The following is a 20692-nucleotide window of genomic DNA, read 5'->3' as shown; positions in this document are numbered from 1 at the left end:
GAAGTATGCTCACCCAGCACAAACGGCCACGCGTGTGCGCATGCACGTGCACACACACACACACGCGCATGCACACACAACAGCCTGTCTGTCGGGCGTTTTCTGAGCCACTCAGTGTCACGTGCAGCCTGGGTGGGAGGGGGCTGGGCCTGGGCAGCCTGGGATGTTGGTACAAGGCTCCTCTACTTAGAAGCTGTGTGCCTTTGGGCAAGTGGCTTAACCTCTCTGAACCTCAGGTTCCTCACATTCAAATGGGCATAAATATGGGATCTACCACATGTGTGAACACCTGTGAGGGTTCAACGAGCTGGTTAGGTCCAGGGCTTGGTATACAGTAGGCACTCAAAAAATGGAAGCTGGTGCTGGTCGGTCGGAGGAGGAAGAGGAAGACGTGGCATCAAGGAAATCTTGACTGCCCTGGCCGGTTTGGCTCAGTGGATAGAGCGTTGGTCCTTGGAATGAAGGGTCCCAGGTTCGATTCCGGTCAAGGGCATGTACCACGGTTGTGGGCTCTATCTCTGGCGCCGTGAGGGCACCTGGAGGAAGTCACCCGATCGATGTGTCTCTCTCACATCGATGTTTCTCTCCGCCCGCCCCCACTCTCTCTAAACATCAATGGAAAAATATCCTCGGGTGCGGAGTAACAAAAAATTAATTAATTCATTAATTAAAGAAAAAGAGCAAATCCTCAGACAATAATGGGGCCAATCAGCTATGAGAAGACAGGACAGGGATTTTCCTGAGCTCGAAGGCGCCGGAGGGGCCGGAGGGGCCCACAGGTGAGCGTGGGTTGAGCTAGGGAGCCCTGCAGGTGTGTGCAACTCTGCGCTGTCCACACGTGTATCTATGTGTGTGTGTATATACATGCGTGCATGTGTACATGTGTGCATGTGTGCATGCGTATACATGTCCGTGTGCAGGTATGCCTGTGTGTGTGTGTATATGTGTGTGAGTGCTCATCGTTCTAGGAAAAGCACATGGATTCTCAAAAGGGCTGTAACCCCCGAAGGTGGAGCCCTGCTCGGGGGTGTCGCTGCAGCCGTGGGGTTGCTCCCCTGCCTTTGTCCAGGTCTCCAGGTGCCCGGAGTCATGCTCTGCCTCCTGCCCCACCCCCTGGAGCCTGAAAGCCCGAAGGCCGGGCCGCGCCGGGAATGCCGGGGGCTGGAAGGGTGACTGCTCAGACCCCCCAGTCACAGCCGGAAATCTATGTCCCAAATTGGGGGCGAGACACCGTGGTCACCAGCTCCTGGCAGCCCATCCAGTGGGGAGCCTGCTCCCCAGAGCCAGCCCCAGCCCATGCCAGCCCCGGCGCTGTGGGCAAGGGTTTGGTTGGCACCAGGTTGGGGACGGGGACGGGGACAGGGACAGGGACAGCAGGCCCTTTGCACAGCTGCTTCTCCTGTTGCTGCCACTGCCTTGGGCTGTCTCTTGGTTCCGCAGAGGGAGGGGCCCATCCTGGAACCCGCAGTCCCGGGAGGGCACCGCCACTTCCTGTGGGAAGCGGGCTCCCCGCGCCCCGTCTCTCGCTGGCCTCCTGTTCACCTTCACCCAACAGCGGCCGCTGGTCATGTTTCATTTCCTTTCCCTGGTCGATGCTTGGAATCAAGTGGACAAATGACTTGGGCAGCAGGAGGGAGCTGGAATGAGGGACTGCGGGGTCCGAACGGTCCCCAAGCACCAGGACAAACTGCGGGGAAGGGGGCTGGGGGACCCAGGCCTTGGGACCCGCCCCTTTCCCAGGCGGGGGAGCGCTAGGAGCCGGGCTGAGATCTGGACAGACCCACAAACATGGACCCGTTTGATTCCTTCCCACGAGACCCTGAGAGGAGGTGACCGCTCTGTCGTTGCACCCTGAGATCATGGGTCCCCTCTACCCCACACTCAGGACAGCCAAGGGGCTTGTGTGCTATAGAAGTGGGGGGGGAGGGGAGGGAGCAGGGGTCGAGGCCCTGGAGACAGGCCCTGGCGGTGTCGCTGCGGTGCAAACCTGGGTGACGCCCTCCCCTCCCGGAGCGCCGCCCTGTCCTGTCACCTGCCCGGTGCTGTGGAGGGACACGCTGCACAGAAGTGCTTCCCAGATGCCGGCCCTGCGCGATGCGTGTGAAGACGCACCAGACCCCCCCGCAAGTGCAGGGTGTACCCCCTGGCCCCCTCTCCCTGCGGCTCCTCGTGGAGGGCTGGGGCCGGACCCGCATGCACCCACAGCTGACTGTGCAGGGACCTCAAACGCTCGGCCACCATCCCGCCTCACCGTGGCCTTGCCGTCCGCCCGCAGGGAGAACCGCGGCTTGCGGGCTGGGGCCTCGGGTCTGGGGCCTCGGGTCAGCTCTGAGCAGTGCCCCGCAGAGGCCTACGCACAGGCTGCGCTCAGCTGAGCAAACACGCCTGTGGCCACACCTCCCCGAAGGCGGCTTTCAGACCGCACCCCGCTTCCCCCCAAGTGCCCCGTGTGAGGGCGCGTCCCCGCGAGGGCCTTGTCCCCAGGCTCCAGTCCACTCTTTGGTTTTGTTGTTGTTTTGGGTTTTTTAAAAAATATTTTTATTGATTTCAGAAAGGAAGGGGGAGAGAGAGAGAGAGAAACATCAATGATGAGAAAGAATCATCAGTTGGCTGCCTCCCACACGTCCCCTACTGGGAACTGAGCCCTGGCATGTGCGCTTGACCGGAATCGAACCCAGGACCCTTTGATCCGCAGGCCGATGCTCTAGCCACTGAGCCAAACCGGCCAGGGCAAGGCCACTCTTTGCAAAGAATGAGAGCCGTGGGCCACGGCTGAAACTTCCGGGCCTGGTGGCCCACGCCGTCACGGCATCCTGCTGGGCCGCAGCTTCCCCGCGCAGGGAACGGGCGGCGAGGCTCATGGGTGGTTTCGTATTGTGCTCACAGGAGCCCTCGGACTGCCCGGGGAGGGGCCGGGGCCCGGCAGCCCAGGTCCAGGCACCACTGTCCCCCGGGCAGTCAGTTCCACTGGGAGGGCCACGGTTCCCTCTGGTCTTAGCTGATCCCTGAGGCCCTTCCAACTGCACTACTTGAGACGAGGGACCGCGACCATCAGCACCAGCTTAAAACCCACTCCATCCAAGCGCCACCGGGTGGGACCTGGCGCTCTGGTGAGCGTGGGAGAGGAGACATTCAGAGACCAGAGAGAGGTCACAGGTCACAGCGTCTTCTCCCCAGTGACCCCCCTCAAAGACAGTCAAAGTTAGCATTCCAACCAGAAAGATATGTTAGCAAAAAGAGGGAGGGGGGAGAGGGAGCGGCTGGGCTTTCCCTGTCCTCGGGGCCCCCGTGGCTTAGTGGTTAAATGACCAGGGTCTGCATCTGAGCCTGGACTCTGCCACTCAGTACTGGAGTCTCAGTTTTGTCATCTGTGAAATGGGGACAGAGAAAACCAGTTTTGCCATGCAGGATCTTTAAGGGGGCTGCACCTGGAATGCTCAGTGCCTCCGGGGATACATTCTGGGAGTCCAGAAACACCCCTCACACCTGCGGCCAACTGGTCTTCAAGAAGAGTGCCAAGGACTTTCGATGAAAAGAACAGTTTCTTCAGCCAGCAGTGCTGGGAGAACGGGGTATCCACATGCAAAAGAAAGAAGCTGGACGCTCCTCTTACAGCGTGTACAAAACTTAACTAAAATGGGTCAAAACTTAAACATCAGAGCTAAAACTATAAAAGTCTTAGAAGAAAACAGAGGGACAAACATCCACAACCTTCCATTTTGCAGTGGTTTCCTGGCTGTGACAACAAAAGGAGGAAATGGATAAATCAGACTTGACTGAAATAAAAACTTTGTGTATCGAAGGACACAACCAGAGTAGAAGACTGTCTGTAGAATGGGGGAAATGTTTTCAAATCATATGTCTGCCGAGAGCCTCGCATCCGGGTTATATAAAGAACACGTACAACTCAGCAACAACAGACAAACAATTCAACTTAAAAATGGGCAAAGGACTAGAAGAGACAGTGCTTCAAAGATGTACACATGGCCAATACGCACACGGCGCCCAGCATCCTTGGTCATCAGGGAAACGCAAATCAAAGCCACCCGGAGAGCCACTTCACACCCACTCGGTTGCTGGTGGGGATGTAAACGGTGCAGCCACCGTGGGAAACAGCCTGCTGTTCCTCACAAACTTAAATATAAAAATTACCACGTGACCCAGCCACCCCACGCCTCGCTACTAGTATGCACCCAAGAGAAATGGGAACATACGTCCATGAAAAAACTTGTCCACAAATGTTCATAACAATCCTATATAATAAAGAGGCTATATGCAAATTGACCCTCATGCCCTCACAAGATGGCCGTCCCCAGGTTGTCACAAGATGGCTGCCCCCACGTCATCACAAGATGGCCGCCATAAGATGGCCACCCCCATGTCGTCACAAGATGGCCGCCCCCACGTTATCACAAGATAGCCGGCAGGGGAGGGCAGTTGAGGGCGACCAGGTCTGCAAGGGAGGGCAGTTGGGGGGGACCAGGCCTGCAGGGGAGCAGTTAGGTGTTAATCAGGTCAGCAGGGGAGCGGTTAGGGGGTGATCAGGCTGGCAGGCAGAAGCGGGTTAGAGGCAATCAGGCAGGCAGGCAGGCGAGCGGTTAGGAGCCAGCAGTCCCAGATTGTGAGAGGGTGCAGGCTGGGCTGAGGGACACCACCCCATACACACCCAGTGCACTAATTTCATGCATAGGGCCTCTAGTATTATTTATAACTAGAGGCCCGGTGCACGAAATTCGTGCACGGGGGGGGGTCCCTCAGCCCAGCCTGCACCCTCTCCAATCTGGGACCCCTCAAGGGATGTCCGACTGCCCGTGGGATCGGGCTTAAATGGGCAGTCGGACATCCCTCTCACAATCCAGGACTCCTGGCTCCCAACTGCTCACCTGCCTGCCTTCCTGATTGCCCCTAACCGCTTCTGCCTGCCAGCCTGATCACCCCCTAACCACTCCCCTGCCAGCCTGATTGATGCCTAACTGCTCCCCTGCCAGCCTGTTTGCCCCAAACTGCCCTCCCCTGCAGGCCTGGTCACCCCTAACTGCCCTCCCTTGCAGGCCTGGTCTCTCCCAACTACCCTCCCCTGCTGGCCATCTTGTGGTGGCCATCTTGTGTCCACATGGGGGCAGGATCTTTGACCACATGGGGCAGCCATCTTGTGTGTTGGAGTGATGGTCAATCTGCATATCTGCATATTACTCTTTTATTAGATAGGATAGAGGCCTGGTGCATGGGTGGGAGACAGCTGGTTTGCCCTGAAGGGTGTCCCGGATCAGGGTGGGGGTTCCCTTGGGGCGTGGGGCGGCCTGGGCGAGGGGCCTGTGGTGGTTTGCAGGCTGGCCACGCCCCCTGGCGACCCAAGCAGAGGCCCTGGTATCTGGGGTTTATTTATCTTCTACAATTGAAACTTTGTAGCTTGGAGCAGAGCCAAGCCTTCTGCTTGCTCTGTGGTGGCAGCCATTTTTTGGGGGATTTATGTATCTTCTATAATTGAAACTTTGTAGCCTTAAGCAGAGGCCTGGGCCTGCCAGGGTTGCAGAAGCTTGGCTTCCTCCATCGCCGCGGGCAACCCTAGCCTCCTGCTCTTTCCAGCTCTGTGGCTGCCGCCATTTCTGTTGGGATTTATTTATCTTCTATCATTGAAACTTTGTAGCCTTGAGTGGAGGCCTAGGCTGGCAAGGGCAGGTGGAAAGCTTGGCTTCCTCCATTGCCAGGGAAACCCAAGCCTCCCTCCTGCTCTCTGTGGCCGTAGCCATCTTGGTTGGGTTTATTTGCATATTCACTCCTGATTGGCTTGTGGGCATGGCTTGTGGGTGTGGCTTGTGGGTGTAGCAGAGTGATGGTTAATTTGCATATTACTCTTTTATTAGATAGGATAGCCCAAAAAGTGGAAACAACCCGAGTGTCCATCACCTGATGAGTGGATGAACAACTGTGGTAGCTGATACAGTGGAATATTACCCAGCCATGAAAAAGGAGTGGGTGCTGACACCTGCTCCAGGGGTGAACCTCGAAAACAACATGCCGAGTGAAAGGAGACAGACACCAAAGCCACACGCTGTGTGATTCCATTTATACGAAACATCTAGGAGAGGCAGAAGCATCCATGGGCAGAGAGCAGACAGGCGTTGCCAGGGCTGGAGAGTGACTACTCATGGGGATGGGATTTCCTTTGGGGGGATGGGAATGTTCTGGAACTGGACAGAGGCGGTGGTCGCACAGCTCTGTGAATGTGCTTCTGTGCACTTACAAATGGACAAAAAAGGCACATTTTATGTTATATGTACTTTACAGCAATGACATTTTTAAGTGGTTAATTTCATGTTATGTCAATTTCACCTCAATTTAAAAATGAAAGAAAAAATTTTAAATGCCTTCATCACAAAAATAATATTTTAAAACTATGTGTGGTGGTGGATGCTAGCTAAACTGATTGTGGTGATCCTTTTGCAATATATACATGTATCAAACGATTATGTTGAACACTTATTATGTTGAACACTTAAAATGAATACAATGTTACATGTAAACTCTATCAATTAAAAAATAAGTGAGTTTATTTGTGCTATGGCATTATATGTTAGCACTTGGCTTGCTTTTCTGTGTTTGGATGTTCATTTACGAGAATCCTATCTAATAAAAGAGTAATATGCAAATTGACCATACCTCCGCTACACCCACAAGCCATGCCCACCAGCCAATCAGGAGCGAGTATGCAAATTAACCCAACCAAGATGGCTGCAGCCACGGAGTGAACAGGAGGCTTGGTTTTCCCTGGCAATGGAGGAAGCCAAGCTTTCCGCCTGCCCTGGCCTGCCTTGGCCTCCGCTTAAGGCTACAAAGTTTCAATTATAGAAGATAAATAAATCCCAGATACCAGGGCCTCCGCTTGGGTCGCCAGGGGGCATGGCCGGCCTGCAAACCACCACAGGCCCCTCACCCAGGCCGCTCCACACCCCAAGGGAACCCCCACCCTGATCCGGGACACCCTTTAGGGCAAACCAGCTGGCCCACACCCATGCACCAGGCCTCTATCCTATCTAATAAAAGAGTAATATGCAAATTGACCATCACTCCAACACATAAGATGGCTGCCCCCATATGGTCAGAGATCCTGCCCCCATGTGGACACAAGATGGCCACCACAAGATGGCCAGCAGGGGAGGGCAGTTGGGAGGGACCAGGCCTGCAAGGGAGGGCAGTTATGGGCGATCAGGCCAGCAGGGGAGGGCAGTTTGGGGCAAACAGGCTGGCAGGGGAGCAGTTAGGCATCAATCAGGCTGGCAGGGGAGTGGTTAGGGGGTGATCAAGCTGGCAGGCAGAAGCGGTAGGGGCAATCAGGAAGGCAGGCAGGCGAGCAGTTGGGAGCCAGCAGTCCTGGATTGTGAGAGGGATGTCTGACTGCCCGTTTAGGCCTGATCCTACCAGGATCGAGTCTAAATGGGCAGTCGGACATCCCTCGAGGGGTCCCAGATTGGAGAGGGTGCAGGCTGGGCTGAGGGACACCCCCCCACCATGTGCATGAATTTTGTGCACCCGGCCTCTAGTACTCTGATAAAGGAATTTGAACTTTAAAAAGAAGCCTAGCGGTGTGCTGGGCACGGGATACACCCAGTTCGCCTCGCTCTGCACTGGGGTCCCCTATGTGGTCTGTTTGTGAGCAAGGCTAACTCTCAAATCCCAGAATGTATCTAGCCATCACTCAGAATCCGGTTAGTCTAGCCCAGTGGTCGGCAAACTCCTTAGTCCACAGAGCCAAATATCAACAGGACAACGATTGGCATTTCTTTGGAGAGCCACATTTTTTAAACTTAAACTTCTTCTAACGCCACTTCTTCAAAATAGACTCGCCCAGGCCGTGGTATTTTGTGGAAGAGCCACACTCAAGGGGCCAAAGAGCCGCATGTGGCTCGCGAGCCGCAGTTTGCCCACCACAGGTCTAGCCAAACCCCAGGGTTTCACGGTTGAGAAAACCTGAGGCTAGAAGGCTCGGCCTGGCGTCCCAGCAGCAAGCAGGCTGCCGGGGCCTGGAGCTGCGGGCACCCGGCCCGCGCTCACTCTGCTCTAACACGCCGCCCCCCGCCAGCAGTTGGCGTGTGCTCAGGGAACTAGAAACACATTTTCATATATTTCAGCAAATCTGCTGCTGATGAAAAACAAATCAGAACCCACAAACCAAAGCCCAGCGGAACCGGTTTCTGCCTCATCTGCCATTTCCCACTTCCTGGGCCCCTCCAGGAAGAAGCCTGGCCTCCTCGGGGGCCTCAGGGGCCTCAGGGGCCCGGGCACGGTCCCAGCCAGGAGCGCCTGGGCCAGGGGCTGCGGGATGGGGACAGAGCTTGCAGCCACAGCCTTTCTGCGGCGGCGGCGCCTGGGGGGGTGAAGGCGAGAGGTGCAGCTTGGCGCGGCCCTTTGAACCTGCCCAGCTCTGTGCCAGCCTGGGGCTCGGGTCTTCCAGGCCCCAGCCTGCCCTCGGGTCCCTCCTCCCCTCCCTGCTGCCACACCCTTGGCCTAACCCCCAGACCCTAGAGATTGGCTATGAGCCCACAGAGGAAGGTGGACCCATTTGGGAGCCTTGGGAAGCCTCAGTTTGTTCATCCATCAAATGGCACAGTAACATCCCCGCCCCCACAGGCGTAAGGGGACTAGGGGCTGGGAGGGCTTCCAGGGCCCGAGCAGGTGAGTGGCTTGTCCCCGTCATCCACGCGCTCTCCCTCACACCACTTCTCCTGCCCTCACCATCGCTCCTCTAACCCTCCCAGCCCCTCAAGGCCAGAGCCCACCCCAGGCCACCCCGCCGCCCGGCCCTGGACCACAGCCCACGCGACTGTCCCCCACGGGACACAGTTGGCCGTCAGGACCAACCTCAGTCTGTATTTTCTGCTTTTTCTCCTCCCTTTGTCTTTCAAGCTAAATCCTAGGATGAAAAAGAAATCCCCTTTTTGGAACATTCATTTGGCGCCAGGCCCCAGCTGAGGCCTTTACATGCTTGTCTCATCTCATTTGCACAAGCTGCCTTCCACCTGTGCAGGTTCAGCCCCATTTTCAGATGAGCAAACCGAGGCTCAGAGCCACAGGGCCTTATCCACGCGCCACACCAAGTCCTCGTCCACCGCGGGTGCAGCCGCCTGCCTGTCCCTCGCCCACCCCCTACCTCGTCACCTGTGGGGGCTGAGGCAGGCCGAGAAGATACATGCTCTAGAGCAGTGGTCGGCAAACTCCTTAGTCAACAGAGCCAAATACCAACAGGACAACGACTGAAATTTCTTTGGAGAGCCACATTTTTTAAACTTAAACTTCTTCTAACGCCACTTCTTCAAAATAGACTCGCCCAGGCCGTGGTATTTTGTGGAAGAGCCACACTCCAGGGGCCAAAGGGCCGCATGTGGCTCGCGAGCCGCCGTTTGCCGACCACGGCTCTAGAGGAGAAAGTGAAAACACACTAGCTGCCAGGGCTGGGAATGTAGACAAAGGAAGACGAGCCTGCGGAAGGTGGGGTTACGTTAACGGGAAAGTTCTAGGGCCTCTAAGTCTCTGGCTCTCTTTGGAAAGATGCCCCCTCCAGGCCCTTTCCCTCCCTGCCCCCCCCCCACCCCTTGCTCCAGTTGCACTGCCCCCTCCCCTCCCCACAGGGGGTCTGGACCCAAACCCACTCTCTTAAGAAAAGGGGCAAGGATCTCGCTCATGTGGCCCCAGACCTCTCAGGCACCCGTCTGCTGCTGGGGGAGGCGACGTCCCTGTGCAATGAGATGTCAGGCGTGGAACTATTCTTGTCCTACGCTGGGCCTGCCTCTGGCGATTCAGGAGACTGAGTGGCTCTAACTAAGGGTTGGGCGAAGCTCAGGTTCTACAGTTACTTCCTGCTTCAGGACGCAGCTGTGCAGACTCCTGGTGTCACCGGATCACAGCGCCCACAGAGCAGGGACTCCGGGGCAGAGAAGCAGACTCAGCGCTGACCTCTCCTCCTCCGAGAAGCCTTCCTGGGTTACACCGCCCTTCTACCCACCCATCCATTTGTTCAGTAAGCGCTTACTGAGCACCGACTGAGCCCAGAGGGAGGGAGGCAAAGCTGAACCCTGCCTTTGAGGAGCTCGAAATCCAGGAAGGAAGCAAACAGCAGGAGTGTAATAACTCATGTGAACTGAGCATCTCCTACGTGCCAGACACTGCTCATGACAGTCCCATATGTGTATTCTATGAATAGCTCCGATGTGAGGAAATAAGGCTCAGAGAGGTCAGCCTCATGTCAAAGGTCACACAGCTCGGGATGCTAACCTCTACCTCTCTGCCCTCAGGGCCTAAACCCCTACCCCATGGGCCGCCTCCGTGAGAACAGTGCCAGGGAGGTGCCCAGGTGGGGATGCGCTCACCCACCTGGGCTGGGGATCAGGAAGCCGCCGGGAGCAGGTGATGCCGGTAAACGGGAAAGCCTCGGACGCCAGGAAGCAAGGGAAGGCGCGGAGGTGAAGGAGACAGGCAAGGAGGGGAATGGCGGAGGGCCGGGGGAGCCGGGACGGCCTTTGTCTCTAACGTCCGTTCCGTGTCTCTTGTTGCTGACTTGGATTTGCAAGAGTTATCTCACCTTTCCTCCCGACTGTGCATGGCGTGAGGTCAGACCTCAGGTCTAGGACTGGAGAGGTGCGCCGGAGGGAGGGAGGGAGGCTGGGAGGGTGTCCCACACTCTCCTCTGTGGGTTTGGGGCCAGGGTGAGAGCGGGGAGGAGGCTGGTCACCCCGGAAACACTTTCTGAACGTGGAGGTCGGGCAGGAGGTGGGGCATCTGTGACCTTGGTTCCATGTGGTGTTCAATGTCACGGTGGGGAGGGACTTGAGGCCTCCAAGGCCCACCTGCCTCCTGCATTAACCAGCTGAGCTCTGCATCTGGGTAAACTGAGGCAACAAGAAGGGAAAGCAGGTGTTGAGGAAGGTGTGTGCTTAGAGATGTGCTGTCACGGCTTCCCCGTCTTCCAGACCAAGGCCCCCGTGTGCTGGCGCCCCTTAAACGCTGTGTAAGGCCCATCCGTGTCCCCCTGGAAGAAGCAGGATTGTCCAGATTGGGTAAATGAGCCCGGCCGGCATGGTGCGGTGGTTGAGCATTGACCCAGGAACCAGGAACCAGGAGGTCACTGGTTCGATTCCCGGTCAGGGCACATGCCCGGGTGGTGGGCTTGATCCCCAGGAGGGGGCGTGCAGGAGGCAGCCGGCCGATGTTTCTCTCATCGATGTGTCTCTCTCTCTCTCTCTATCCCTCTCTGAAATCAATAGAAACATATTAGACAAAAGCCTGGATGGATGGTAGTAGAAAGCCTCACACTGGGACAGGGCGCCTGCCCTCAACGCGCAGGAGCTGTTCTGAGACAGGAGGTTGGTGGGGTAGGCGCGCAGCCACCACTGTCCCTCATCACAGATGGGGAAACTGAGGCTCCGGCAGTTTACAGACTTGCCCCCAGGTCACCACGCCCGAGTGGAGTGGCAAAGCCGGGATGCGGGCTCAGGTCTTCAGATTGCAGGCCTGTGGCTCTTGCTGGGATATCAGGCCTCCTCTCTCTGGAACCTTCTACCTGTCTCCAGCATTCAGGGGTCTCAGCTCCCGGCTCCGTCCGCTCGCTCCCGGGACCCCTGCCCTCTGTGCGTTTCTCCCTCAGCAGCGAATGCCCCCCTTAACCCGTAAGACCCCCTGGGAACGTCAGCCATCGGCGACACTGACCGGCTAGGGAGGCAGCATTTCAGGCCACGCCCTGCCTGGGTGAGCAGCTCCCGCTCAGCCCTGGGCGGCACCGGGCACTCTCCATGCCCAGCAAGGAGCGCCAGGCTGCTGGGCCCAGGACTGCCCTTGGGTAGCACGGGGGGAGCTGTGGGATCGCTGTAAGCATCACTGCCTGGTCTGTGGCTGGTGCTATGCCGCCCCCCACCTTTGTCACCATCTCTCTCCTGAAGCTCAGGGTTAGCTTTTGTCTTAAAGGCACACGGAAAGGGTTTCTTCCTTCCTTTCACAGCAGCTGCCACCTCTTGGGGAGCATGCCCCTCATGCCCACTGCACCCCCCATCCCATCGGGGTCCGAGTGGCAGCCGCCCTCCAGGATGGAGAAGCCTCTCTGGGCGCCGCCTCCCCCGCCTCTCCTGGGCCCCAGGGCCTCGCAGGCGGGCCCTCCGGCCGGGCCTGGGAATGAGGGCTGGGGGCGTCTCCTCTCCGGCAGCCCTCACTGAAACCTTGGCCTTGCCCAAGAACCCTCATGGGCTGTGTAAGGCCCATCCGTGTCCCCCTGGAAGAAGAAGGCCGGCAGCTCACCCCTATTAATTCTCATTGTGCATTTAGAGCCAATAGGCTTCTGTTTATTCATTTATCTTGGTCTTCCTTCTCCCTCCCCTTCCTCACCGGGCTGGAATTTACAATTCGGTGCTCAGGTGGCTTTGCTGAAGGACAAAGCCTGGGGCGTGGAGGGTCTGCATCCTGAACCTTGAAAAGGGCAGCCGCCCCTTCCCCCCGCCCTTCACTCTCAGGGTGCTCTGGGGCTCAGGCTCCTGGTGGTTGGATGTTGGGACAGCCCAGCATCCGCTGCAGGAGGGTTGCCGGGGAATAGGGACCCCCTGGGCCATGGCTAGGTTAAGGGGGCAGTGGGCCGCCTGGCTATCGTTGGGGCGCCCCCTGGTGGCCGGTTAACAACGCCTGCTGGGCTGGAGGAGTTGAAGCTGCCTGAGCACGCAAGGCCAGCCTGCTGGACACTGGAAATCCTCAAGGCAGAAGTGAGGCAAAGAAGAAAAGGCAGGGAATCCACCACGGGCGTCAAAACGACAATGGGAAGCAAATAACAGTCCCGCACACTGAGCACCTCCTGTGTGCCAGCACTGCACCCAGGACACAGGGGGCGGGCTGCGTCCTTGCCCAGCACCATGGCAGAGCAGGGGCCCTGAGCTGGGAGAGGGGAGACCCAGCCACCCGGGGGGTGAGTGCCCAGCCGCCTCCTAGACCCAGTGACCTTGGCAGGATTTAGGCAACACCCTCTAATCCCTGAACTGGGATTAGGACGGCACCCACCGGCGCCACAGCATCCTAGAGACAACAGGCCCTGCTCGGAGGAGCTGCAATCAACGAGGGTGTGGGGGGTTGAGTCCATCTGGGTGGGACCCTCCTCCCTGCGGAAGCCAGGCCCCCGCCCAAGGCAGCCTGCCCTCCACCCGACGCGGCAGCGTCCCCACCCTCCTGGGCTGCACGTCTGTCACCAAAGACAGAGCTGCCGGCCGCCTGGAATGAAGCAGCTACGTCCGTCAGACCGGAGGCGAGACACCGAGGACCCACGAGGAGGGGATGCCGAGAGCTCGTCTCCTCCGCTGCCTCCTCCCGGCACCCCAGGAGGAAGGCAGGGGTCAGAAGCCTCTTCCCAAGCCCAGGGCTCAAGGGCACCTGCCTGGGCTCAGGCTGCTCAGCATCAGGACTGTGGGGGTGACCAGCCACCCTGGCCGCTGCGCTGGGCTCTCTGTGGAGGGCCGAGTCCAGGGCCAAGGGCATCCCAGCAGCCTTGACCAGGAGAGGCCTTGGACTTGCAGGTGATGGTCATCTCCTCTCCTCCAGGCCTTGACCAGAAGCTGGTCCAGTGAATGACGATGGAGCCGCCTGGCCCTCCCCCCGCCAGCACATTAAGGAAATGATTCATATTTAAGAGAAGAAATACGGTTAAGACTAATCCGAGAGGCAGAGGCTGACTCTGCCCGGGGAGTGCGCACAGAAGTCCTCACTCCAGCTGGGTGGGCAGCCAGCCTGCGGTGTGGACACGGAGCTGGGCTCCCCCCGGCCTTGCCCCTGACCTTCAGGGGCCAGCCTCCTTGCCCGTCCCTGAGCCAGTGCCGCTCTCGGGTCCCCAGTGCCCTGATCCCCACAGACGCTCCGGCCCCAGCTCCCAGCCTTTCCGCCATCCCTCTCTCCCCAGCCCAGCCCAGCCCAGCCCAGCCGCTGCCCACAGTGACAGCTCATGACTTCACCACCGAGCAGGGACCTACCTGCCTGGGCTGCCTGCCCTGGGAGAGGACTGAAGCGTCCCCTGGGACTGAGGCCTCCTCAGGAGCCTGGCAGGGACGCCAGCTCAGTCCAGCCATAAACCCAGAGACGGGAGGCCCTCCCCGCAAGGACACAGAGGCAGCAGACAGCCTGAGGTTGATGCTGAGCCCCTCCCGTGAGCTCCCGCAGCCTGGCTGTCCTGCCCGGCCTCCTGCCAGGCACTGGGCCTCCAGAGCAAGCCCGGGGGGAAGGCACTTCTCAGAAGGTGGTTTAGCTCAGTGACTTGGGGACCAGAATACCTCCTGGTGTGGGCCTCAGTTTCTCCATCTGTATGATGGGAATGGCAACAGCTAACATCTAGGGGGCACGTGCCCTGTGCCAGACACCAGCCTGAGCATCTTACACATACAGATTAGCTCACGTATTCCTTACAATGACCTGAGTGTGCTATTAGCGTGCCCATTTCACAGATGGTGGAACAGAGGCCCAGAGATGCCACTGGTCCAGAGCCATCCCCCACAAACTCCTACTTTGGGGGCAGGGAGTCAACCTGGCTGCGCTGAGGGGAGGACTCCATGGAATGACGCATGTCGAGCTCCTAGCCCACGCCCTCAGGGAGCTTGCGTAAACGACCCCCGCTATTATTATTGTTGCTGTTGGTAACATTACCTGAGCACTGACATACCCCGTGGCACACGGGGATGGAATTGAAAAGGGCACCAGCCACACTGTCCATGTTGGTCTGACCCCTCCTGCCTCCCTCTGCCCTTCCATCACACACCGCCCCCCCCCCCCCCCCCCGCTGCAAAGTGCCAGCTGCGGGCTTGGCACACCTTGGCCTGGCTACACTGTTTGCTGGATTGGATCAGGTGGGATAGGAGGCCGGGAGGCTGAAGGGAGGAACAGAGGGAGGTCAGCAGGTAGGGTTGCTTACACGCCCAGAATGCAGACTTCCTACTGGGGAGGCGGGGCGGGTCTGGTGGGCGGGGCTTGTCTGGTGGGCGGGGCATATCTGGGAGGCTGGGACTGTGACAACGATGGTTTTCCCAAGAGAAGAGGATCTAGCGGGTCCACTGGGCAAGCACTCCCCCACCCCAGAGGATAATGTCACATGACCCCAGGGTCCGCAGGGTGGCCTTCGCTTTGGCACGTTTCCAAGGTGGGACAGACTCCAAACTGCATTCAAGTCAACCTTTTGCCTCGGCCCCCCCCCCACTCTGCTCACCCCTTCCCAGGGTCTGTCCCAGACGCCCTCCCGTTGGCCCGAGCAAACAGAGCCCCAGGGGGCTGACTTACGTGGGAGCAGAATCTCTCAGGGGGGTCTCCGCACGTGACGCCCTTGGGCTCCACCTTCACCTTGACATAGTCCTTCAGGCGCATCACCTTGGGCTGGCAGGCATAGAACTCCCAGGTGGGGCCCTCGTCCGAGGTCACCCAGGATTTGCAGATGTCATAGTCCCCGGAGGCCAGCGGGAGGCAGTGCAGGAGGAGAGCCAGCAGGCCCAGCATGGCTGTGCAGTCCGGGGGGTGCGGCCCAGAGGGGCCCTGGAGAGGCGGCGGCTGGGTCAGGCGGGACTCGAGGCCTCAGCATGGAAAGGCCGCATCTGCCAGGCGGTGGAGGCGGAGGTCCGGGGGAACAGCGCTGCCCAGGAGCAGCGAGGAACTTGCTTTTTCCAAAAGGCCCGGAGGAAACCTCAGAGCCAGCGTTTCTCAGACTGCTGATGGGCAGATCCAACAGTTGCCCATAACTCGGAGTCCTCCTGACCTTGGCATTCCACCTCTCCCGCAGGGGAATCTGATCAACTCAGGCAGACTCTCCGATTGTGACAGTGGATGGAAATGGGATAGGGAGGCAATCCGCGGGGAGCTGGCATGGGGCCGGATCAGAGTGCCTTTAATTTCTGTCCTTCCAACCAGTCCTGGTCTTTAAAGGGCCCTTCATGTGTGATGTGCTCACCACTCCTGCAAAACAGCCCTCTGGCCTGTGTGTAAAGATAAAATGAAATCAAGGGGTGGATGCGTGAGCTGGAAACCTGGTCCCTCAATGGGACTGGACTTGGCGTCTCAGAGCCATAAAAGAGATTTCTTTTCATGTGAGTTGAAAGTGACAACGATTGTGTGGCTGGACTGGAACATAAAAAAGCGACTGAGGTGCTAACTGGGGGGAAGCTTATTTGGCTCTGCCTTGGTGGGCCGGGCAGTAATGGGGGCCGGCTGACCTTGGCTGGTAGCCATTGGCAACTTATTATGAAGTTTCTGGGACTTCAGCTCCATCCATGCGGGTACTCAGGGTCTGGCTTGTCTTTCATTGTCAGAGGGAAGGAGAGCTCATTAGCAACAACACCTGCAACAAATTAAAAAGAGAAGAAGCGGGGATAGAGATGTATAAGAACAAAAGCTCTCTGGCAAAATGTGCAAAAAAAATGAGGCTGCATTAGCGAGGCCTCCCGAGGAAACCGGGTTATTTTTATTAATATTGGAGTTGCGCATTTGGAGGCTGGGCACGTTATTAAAAAGGTGGTGCGTCTTCTCCTCACTGAGTGGGGGGGGCGTGAGGCCAGCAGAGGTGCCCTTTTTGGGGTCAGCAACTCCCTAAAACGTCCCCAGCAGAACGAGAATGAATGGTGGCTTTAAAAACACCCTGACCGACAAGTCAAAACGTCAACGCGGAGATGCGATGGTACCCGTGGGCGCCGATGGGCTGTGCGTACAGGTAGACGGCGGGCCAGGAGCCGGCCAACGGCGGGATAAACACCGCTCCACGCTCGGAGGCGGGCGTTTCATTTTCAACGCTAAGCAACGAGGGACGTGGAAGACTTCAACAGAAGTGACAACACTCTGTCACTGGGATTTTCTGATCGAGGCCAACAGTTTGCAACCATCCGTAGAGGGCCTGTTTATAAACGGATCACTATTATGATTATGGCTTTCCTATTTTAAGCTCCTGGCAATTATCTTAAAAAGCCCAAATAGATGTGACTAATACGGATGTCCTATTGCGAAAAACACGAGCTGGGTAATGTGCTGTGCTCCCAGGCAGGGGACAGATCCATCACCAGGAGTCCAGCCAGCGTGAGAGCCCGACCAGGAACAGAAGCCAACAGGGCAAAGGTCACCGCGGTGAGTCACAGCAGAGGCCTGCCTTACTAAGGATTCTGGGTCTCCTGTCGGCAGTAATTGCATCTAAGTCCCCCAAGGGCTGCAGCTTGGTGCGAAACAGCCAGGCTCCCCCGGCGCCCCCGCTCCAGCCACTGTACAGAGAGGGCCCCTGAAGAGTCGGCTACAGCTACGTTTCCACGAAACCCCATTCTCCACCCAGACACAAACGCACTCCTGCCTGAGGGACATACTGGGAGGGCGGGCATGGTCCCCAGGGGGCTTGGCGACTCAGCACCTTCCCGGGTGTGTGTGTGGGGGGGCGGGGCGGGGGAGAAGCCAGCGCCCTGAGCTCCAGGCCCAGGTCGTAAATCTGAATTACGGAGGCGCCCCTGCCCCTCTCTCTGGCTGGCTGAAGCCGCTAGATGGAGATGGATGAGGGGGAGGGGACCACATTTTCCCCCGCTCACCTCTGGCTGTAAGAGAAACCTGTTAAAGAGGCTGCGGGGCCTTGAATCCGCTCCTGGCTAGAAAACTCTCAGAAAGAACCCGCCTGGCGACTATTTTTACACCCCGAGAAATTGTAGTAAAAATAAAATAGCGCGGCCTGCAAAGGTTTGGATGCTTCTACCCAAGTGAGCTTTGTGCCGCGCAGAAAACAGCAGGTCCCCAATTAATCCTTCCAGCCTCGAGTCCCAACTGTTCCGAGACAGCGGGGGCTCCGGGCTCCTTCACCTGCGGGACCAGCTGGGCGGGCGCTGGGTGAGCACTGGGCCGGGGGGCAGGGGGTGGGGGGGCGCCTCGGGCAGGTGGTGCTTGGGGCTACTGGCAAATCTAGCCATGGCATGACAGTTCTGTTGGCTTAAATGCCACGCATTCCCTGGAAAATGGGGCAGACGACAACAAAATCCGCCACGGGCGGGGGTAATGGATATGTTTACAACTAGTCAATCAACCGGGCGCCGCCGTAGGGGAGTTGTGAACTCAGCACGAGAATATGACAGTCGGTTTTTGCCAAAAAAGCAAAACAGGGAGGGGGCGGAGGGACGCCACAGTCCCCGGAATCGGGAGGCGGAAAGCCGGAGGGAGAGCCGGCAGGGAAATTTCAGAGTAAGAGGTTGTATCCCGGCGGGTCGGTTTCTCCTTGGAAAATAAATCTCCACCTGATATTATTAAGAAACTGCAGCCCCCGAAACAAATGGGATCGATGCGCTTTATTTTCTTTTAAGAGTCCTCGGAGCAGAGGGGGGCTGATAGCCAGGGTATTAAAACCCGAAAATTAGATTTTACCAGGATTTCTGAACTCCGCTTTCTCTGTCTTATTGAATTAGCGCCTCTCCGAGCTGGGAGCTGGCTCCTCCCGGACCTGCCGGCTGCGCCCTCGCCTCGTGGGAAACTTGCCGCCCGCCGAGGGCGCCGAGTCCCCGGGGGTCCCTGGAGGGGGTGCTGGGGCTTCTCCAGGGACCCCGGCACCCGAGGTTCCCTCTCCCTTCCCAGCGGGGCAGCCGAGGAGGGTGAAACTGCCTTAAGGGGGTGGTGCCGGGAAGAAAGGGGGAGTCCACCGGGGCTACCTCCCGTCCCCGACCTCTCCCCGCCCCGGGGCCGGGTCCATTGGGTGCCCCGCTCACCGCAGGCTCAGCAAGCATCTGGGTTCGGAGGCGCCGGCGCCCCAGCCCGGGAACGAGAGCCTTCCTTGGCTCCCGACGACCCCACGCCCTCTCTGAGACCGCGGAGCCCCGAAAAGTTGAGTGCGGGGGGTGGGGCGCGAGGAGGAGGCCGCGACTCAGCTTTGCCCCCCGAAGCCCCGGGCCGGGTGGGTCCGCGCTCCGGGGGCGCAGCACGTGGACGCGCCGGGTAACCCCGCGGCGGCTTTTTGTCTTCCGAAGTTGAGCGCAAGGCACGGGAACAATGAATAATCACGCTTTTAATGAAGGCCGGCCGGCCGACGGTGCGCCCTCGCTGGATACAGCCTCCCTTACTTCCAAGACACCGAGCGAAGCGCCACAATGAGCTGCACCATTTCCCCTGCCGCCTCCCCGCCTCCCCGCCTCCCCCCAGGCAGGCAACTTACTCCTGGGGGATCGGGGACCCGTGAGCCCCGTCCTCTTCCCGCCGTCCTGCGGCTCCTGCTCCCCCATCCGTGTGCCGCCCAGTCCGAGGTTGGCCTCCACAGGGTCCCCTAGCCGGTCCCTGCACAACCCCCTCCCCATGCACCGCCCCTCCCCTGCAGGAAAGAAGTTTCCAGTCCTGGGTGGCCCGGAGTTTCCCTCTGCAGCTCACGTACCCCGGTTTCAGAGAAACGGGAAGGGGGCGCTAGCTGTGGAAATTAAATTAGGGGGGGGGGTGGCTCGAGAGAAGGGTTAGTTTCCTCTTTGCAAACACACCCAGGCATTCTCGCAACATCATCCGCACCACACACCACACACGCGCGCGCACACACACACGCACACACACAAACACACACGCACACACACACGCTGGAGAAAGACCCTGGTGGGGAACACCGGCCTCAAGACAAGCGACCCCTTTAAGGAGCCGCTACAAATGCGCCTCGCACACCCCGCTCCGCTCCAGCCCTCCGCTGGTCGCAGCCGCCACCAAATAACTTTTGCATCCGAGCTCTGCCCGGCTGCGGTCGGTCCGCGGCTCCGGCCGGGGAGCCTGCCTGGGCAGCGAAGCCCTTTAAGAGGAAGCCAGGCTGGCAAAGCTGCAGCCGCTCTCCCCCCGCTCGCCTCCCGGGCTCCCCGCCCGCCTTACCCGGCTCAGCTCGGAGCGGCTGCCCGGCGCGGAGACCCGGAGGCCGAGGACCGCCACCCTCCGGCGCTCCGCCTCCCCCTCGGGTGGCGTTGGGTGGGGGCGAGGGCGGAGGGCGGAGGGCTGCAGGCCGTGCTCCTTCCCGCACCGCTCCCGGCTCCCGCCGCCGCCGTGGCCGTCAGCGTGGAGCTGGGGAGCCCTCCGGCCGCCGGGGGGGCCGCTCGCAGCCGTCCGGGAGACGCGGGCCGGGGGAGGGGGCCGCCCGCGCCGCCAGCATCGCCCGCCCTGGCCGAGCGGGAGGTCGCTGCTAACAAGTGCAAACTTTTTGGTCCCCCTGGGCGGCTCGGAGAGGACCCGCGCTCGGGCGCCCGGCTGCCCCCCGCCCGGGTGGGCTTCGCGGCTGGTCCTCGGGGCGCCGGGGCATCCCCCTGCGCGGCTTGGGCCAGATGGCGGGGCGCCTCACTGCCCCCCTGCACTCAGCTCCAAGTTAATGCGAGGCTAAAGCCGCCTGCCATCACTCACGATCGCCATCGGCTTTTATCTCTCGGTCTGATCCGGGCTGCGTAACTTCCTCTGTGTGGCTTTAACACACCATCCCACCACGGAGCAGCGGTCTTCTTAAAGGTGCAGGGAGGAAATACTGCGAGACTCGGGGGACGCGCCACGGCCCTGGGAGGGGCGCCGCAGGCAGGGGCGACCCGGCGGGCCCGCGGCCAGGATGGCCCCAGCAGGCGGCCGCGGGAGCGAGCCTGCTCTGGGGGGGTCGCTGGCTAAACATCTCCTCCAGGCGCAGAGCGCATCCTCAGCCAGCGCGGGTCAGGCACCGGGGCGGCAGCTTCCTTTTCCGAAACCCAGG

The 20692-nt window shown here is 59.2% G+C and overlaps 1 protein-coding gene across 5 annotated transcripts in view; it reads right to left on the bottom strand.

Moving 5' to 3' along the window:
- The window catches only part of NTNG2 (netrin G2), a 54683-nt gene extending 34193 nt beyond the window's left edge, over positions 1 to 20490 (bottom strand). Inside the window, exons 1-3 of one of the 5 annotated variants that reach the window (XM_080669794.1) lie at positions 20359 to 20490; positions 16206 to 16330; positions 15283 to 15968 (exon numbers count right to left, since the gene is read on the bottom strand). In XM_080669794.1, the coding sequence (XP_080525920.1) occupies positions 15283 to 15495 (213 nt within the window). In that variant the 5' untranslated portion in view covers positions 15496 to 15968; positions 16206 to 16330; positions 20359 to 20490. Of the gene's footprint in view, positions 1 to 15282; positions 16331 to 19153; positions 19273 to 19839; positions 19997 to 20358 lie in introns of those variants that run through there. The other 4 variants (XM_080669793.1, XM_080669791.1, XM_080669790.1 and 1 more) reach the window with 4 other exon arrangements.
- Positions 20491 to 20692: the final 202 nt, after the last annotated feature.

This window comes from Plecotus auritus (assembly GCF_963455305.1).
Source record: "Plecotus auritus genome assembly, chromosome: 5".
Classification (NCBI taxonomy): domain Eukaryota; kingdom Metazoa; phylum Chordata; class Mammalia; order Chiroptera; family Vespertilionidae; genus Plecotus; species Plecotus auritus.
The sequence above is the reverse complement of the archived record's forward strand: the minus strand, read 5'-3'. Positions and strand labels throughout refer to the sequence as shown.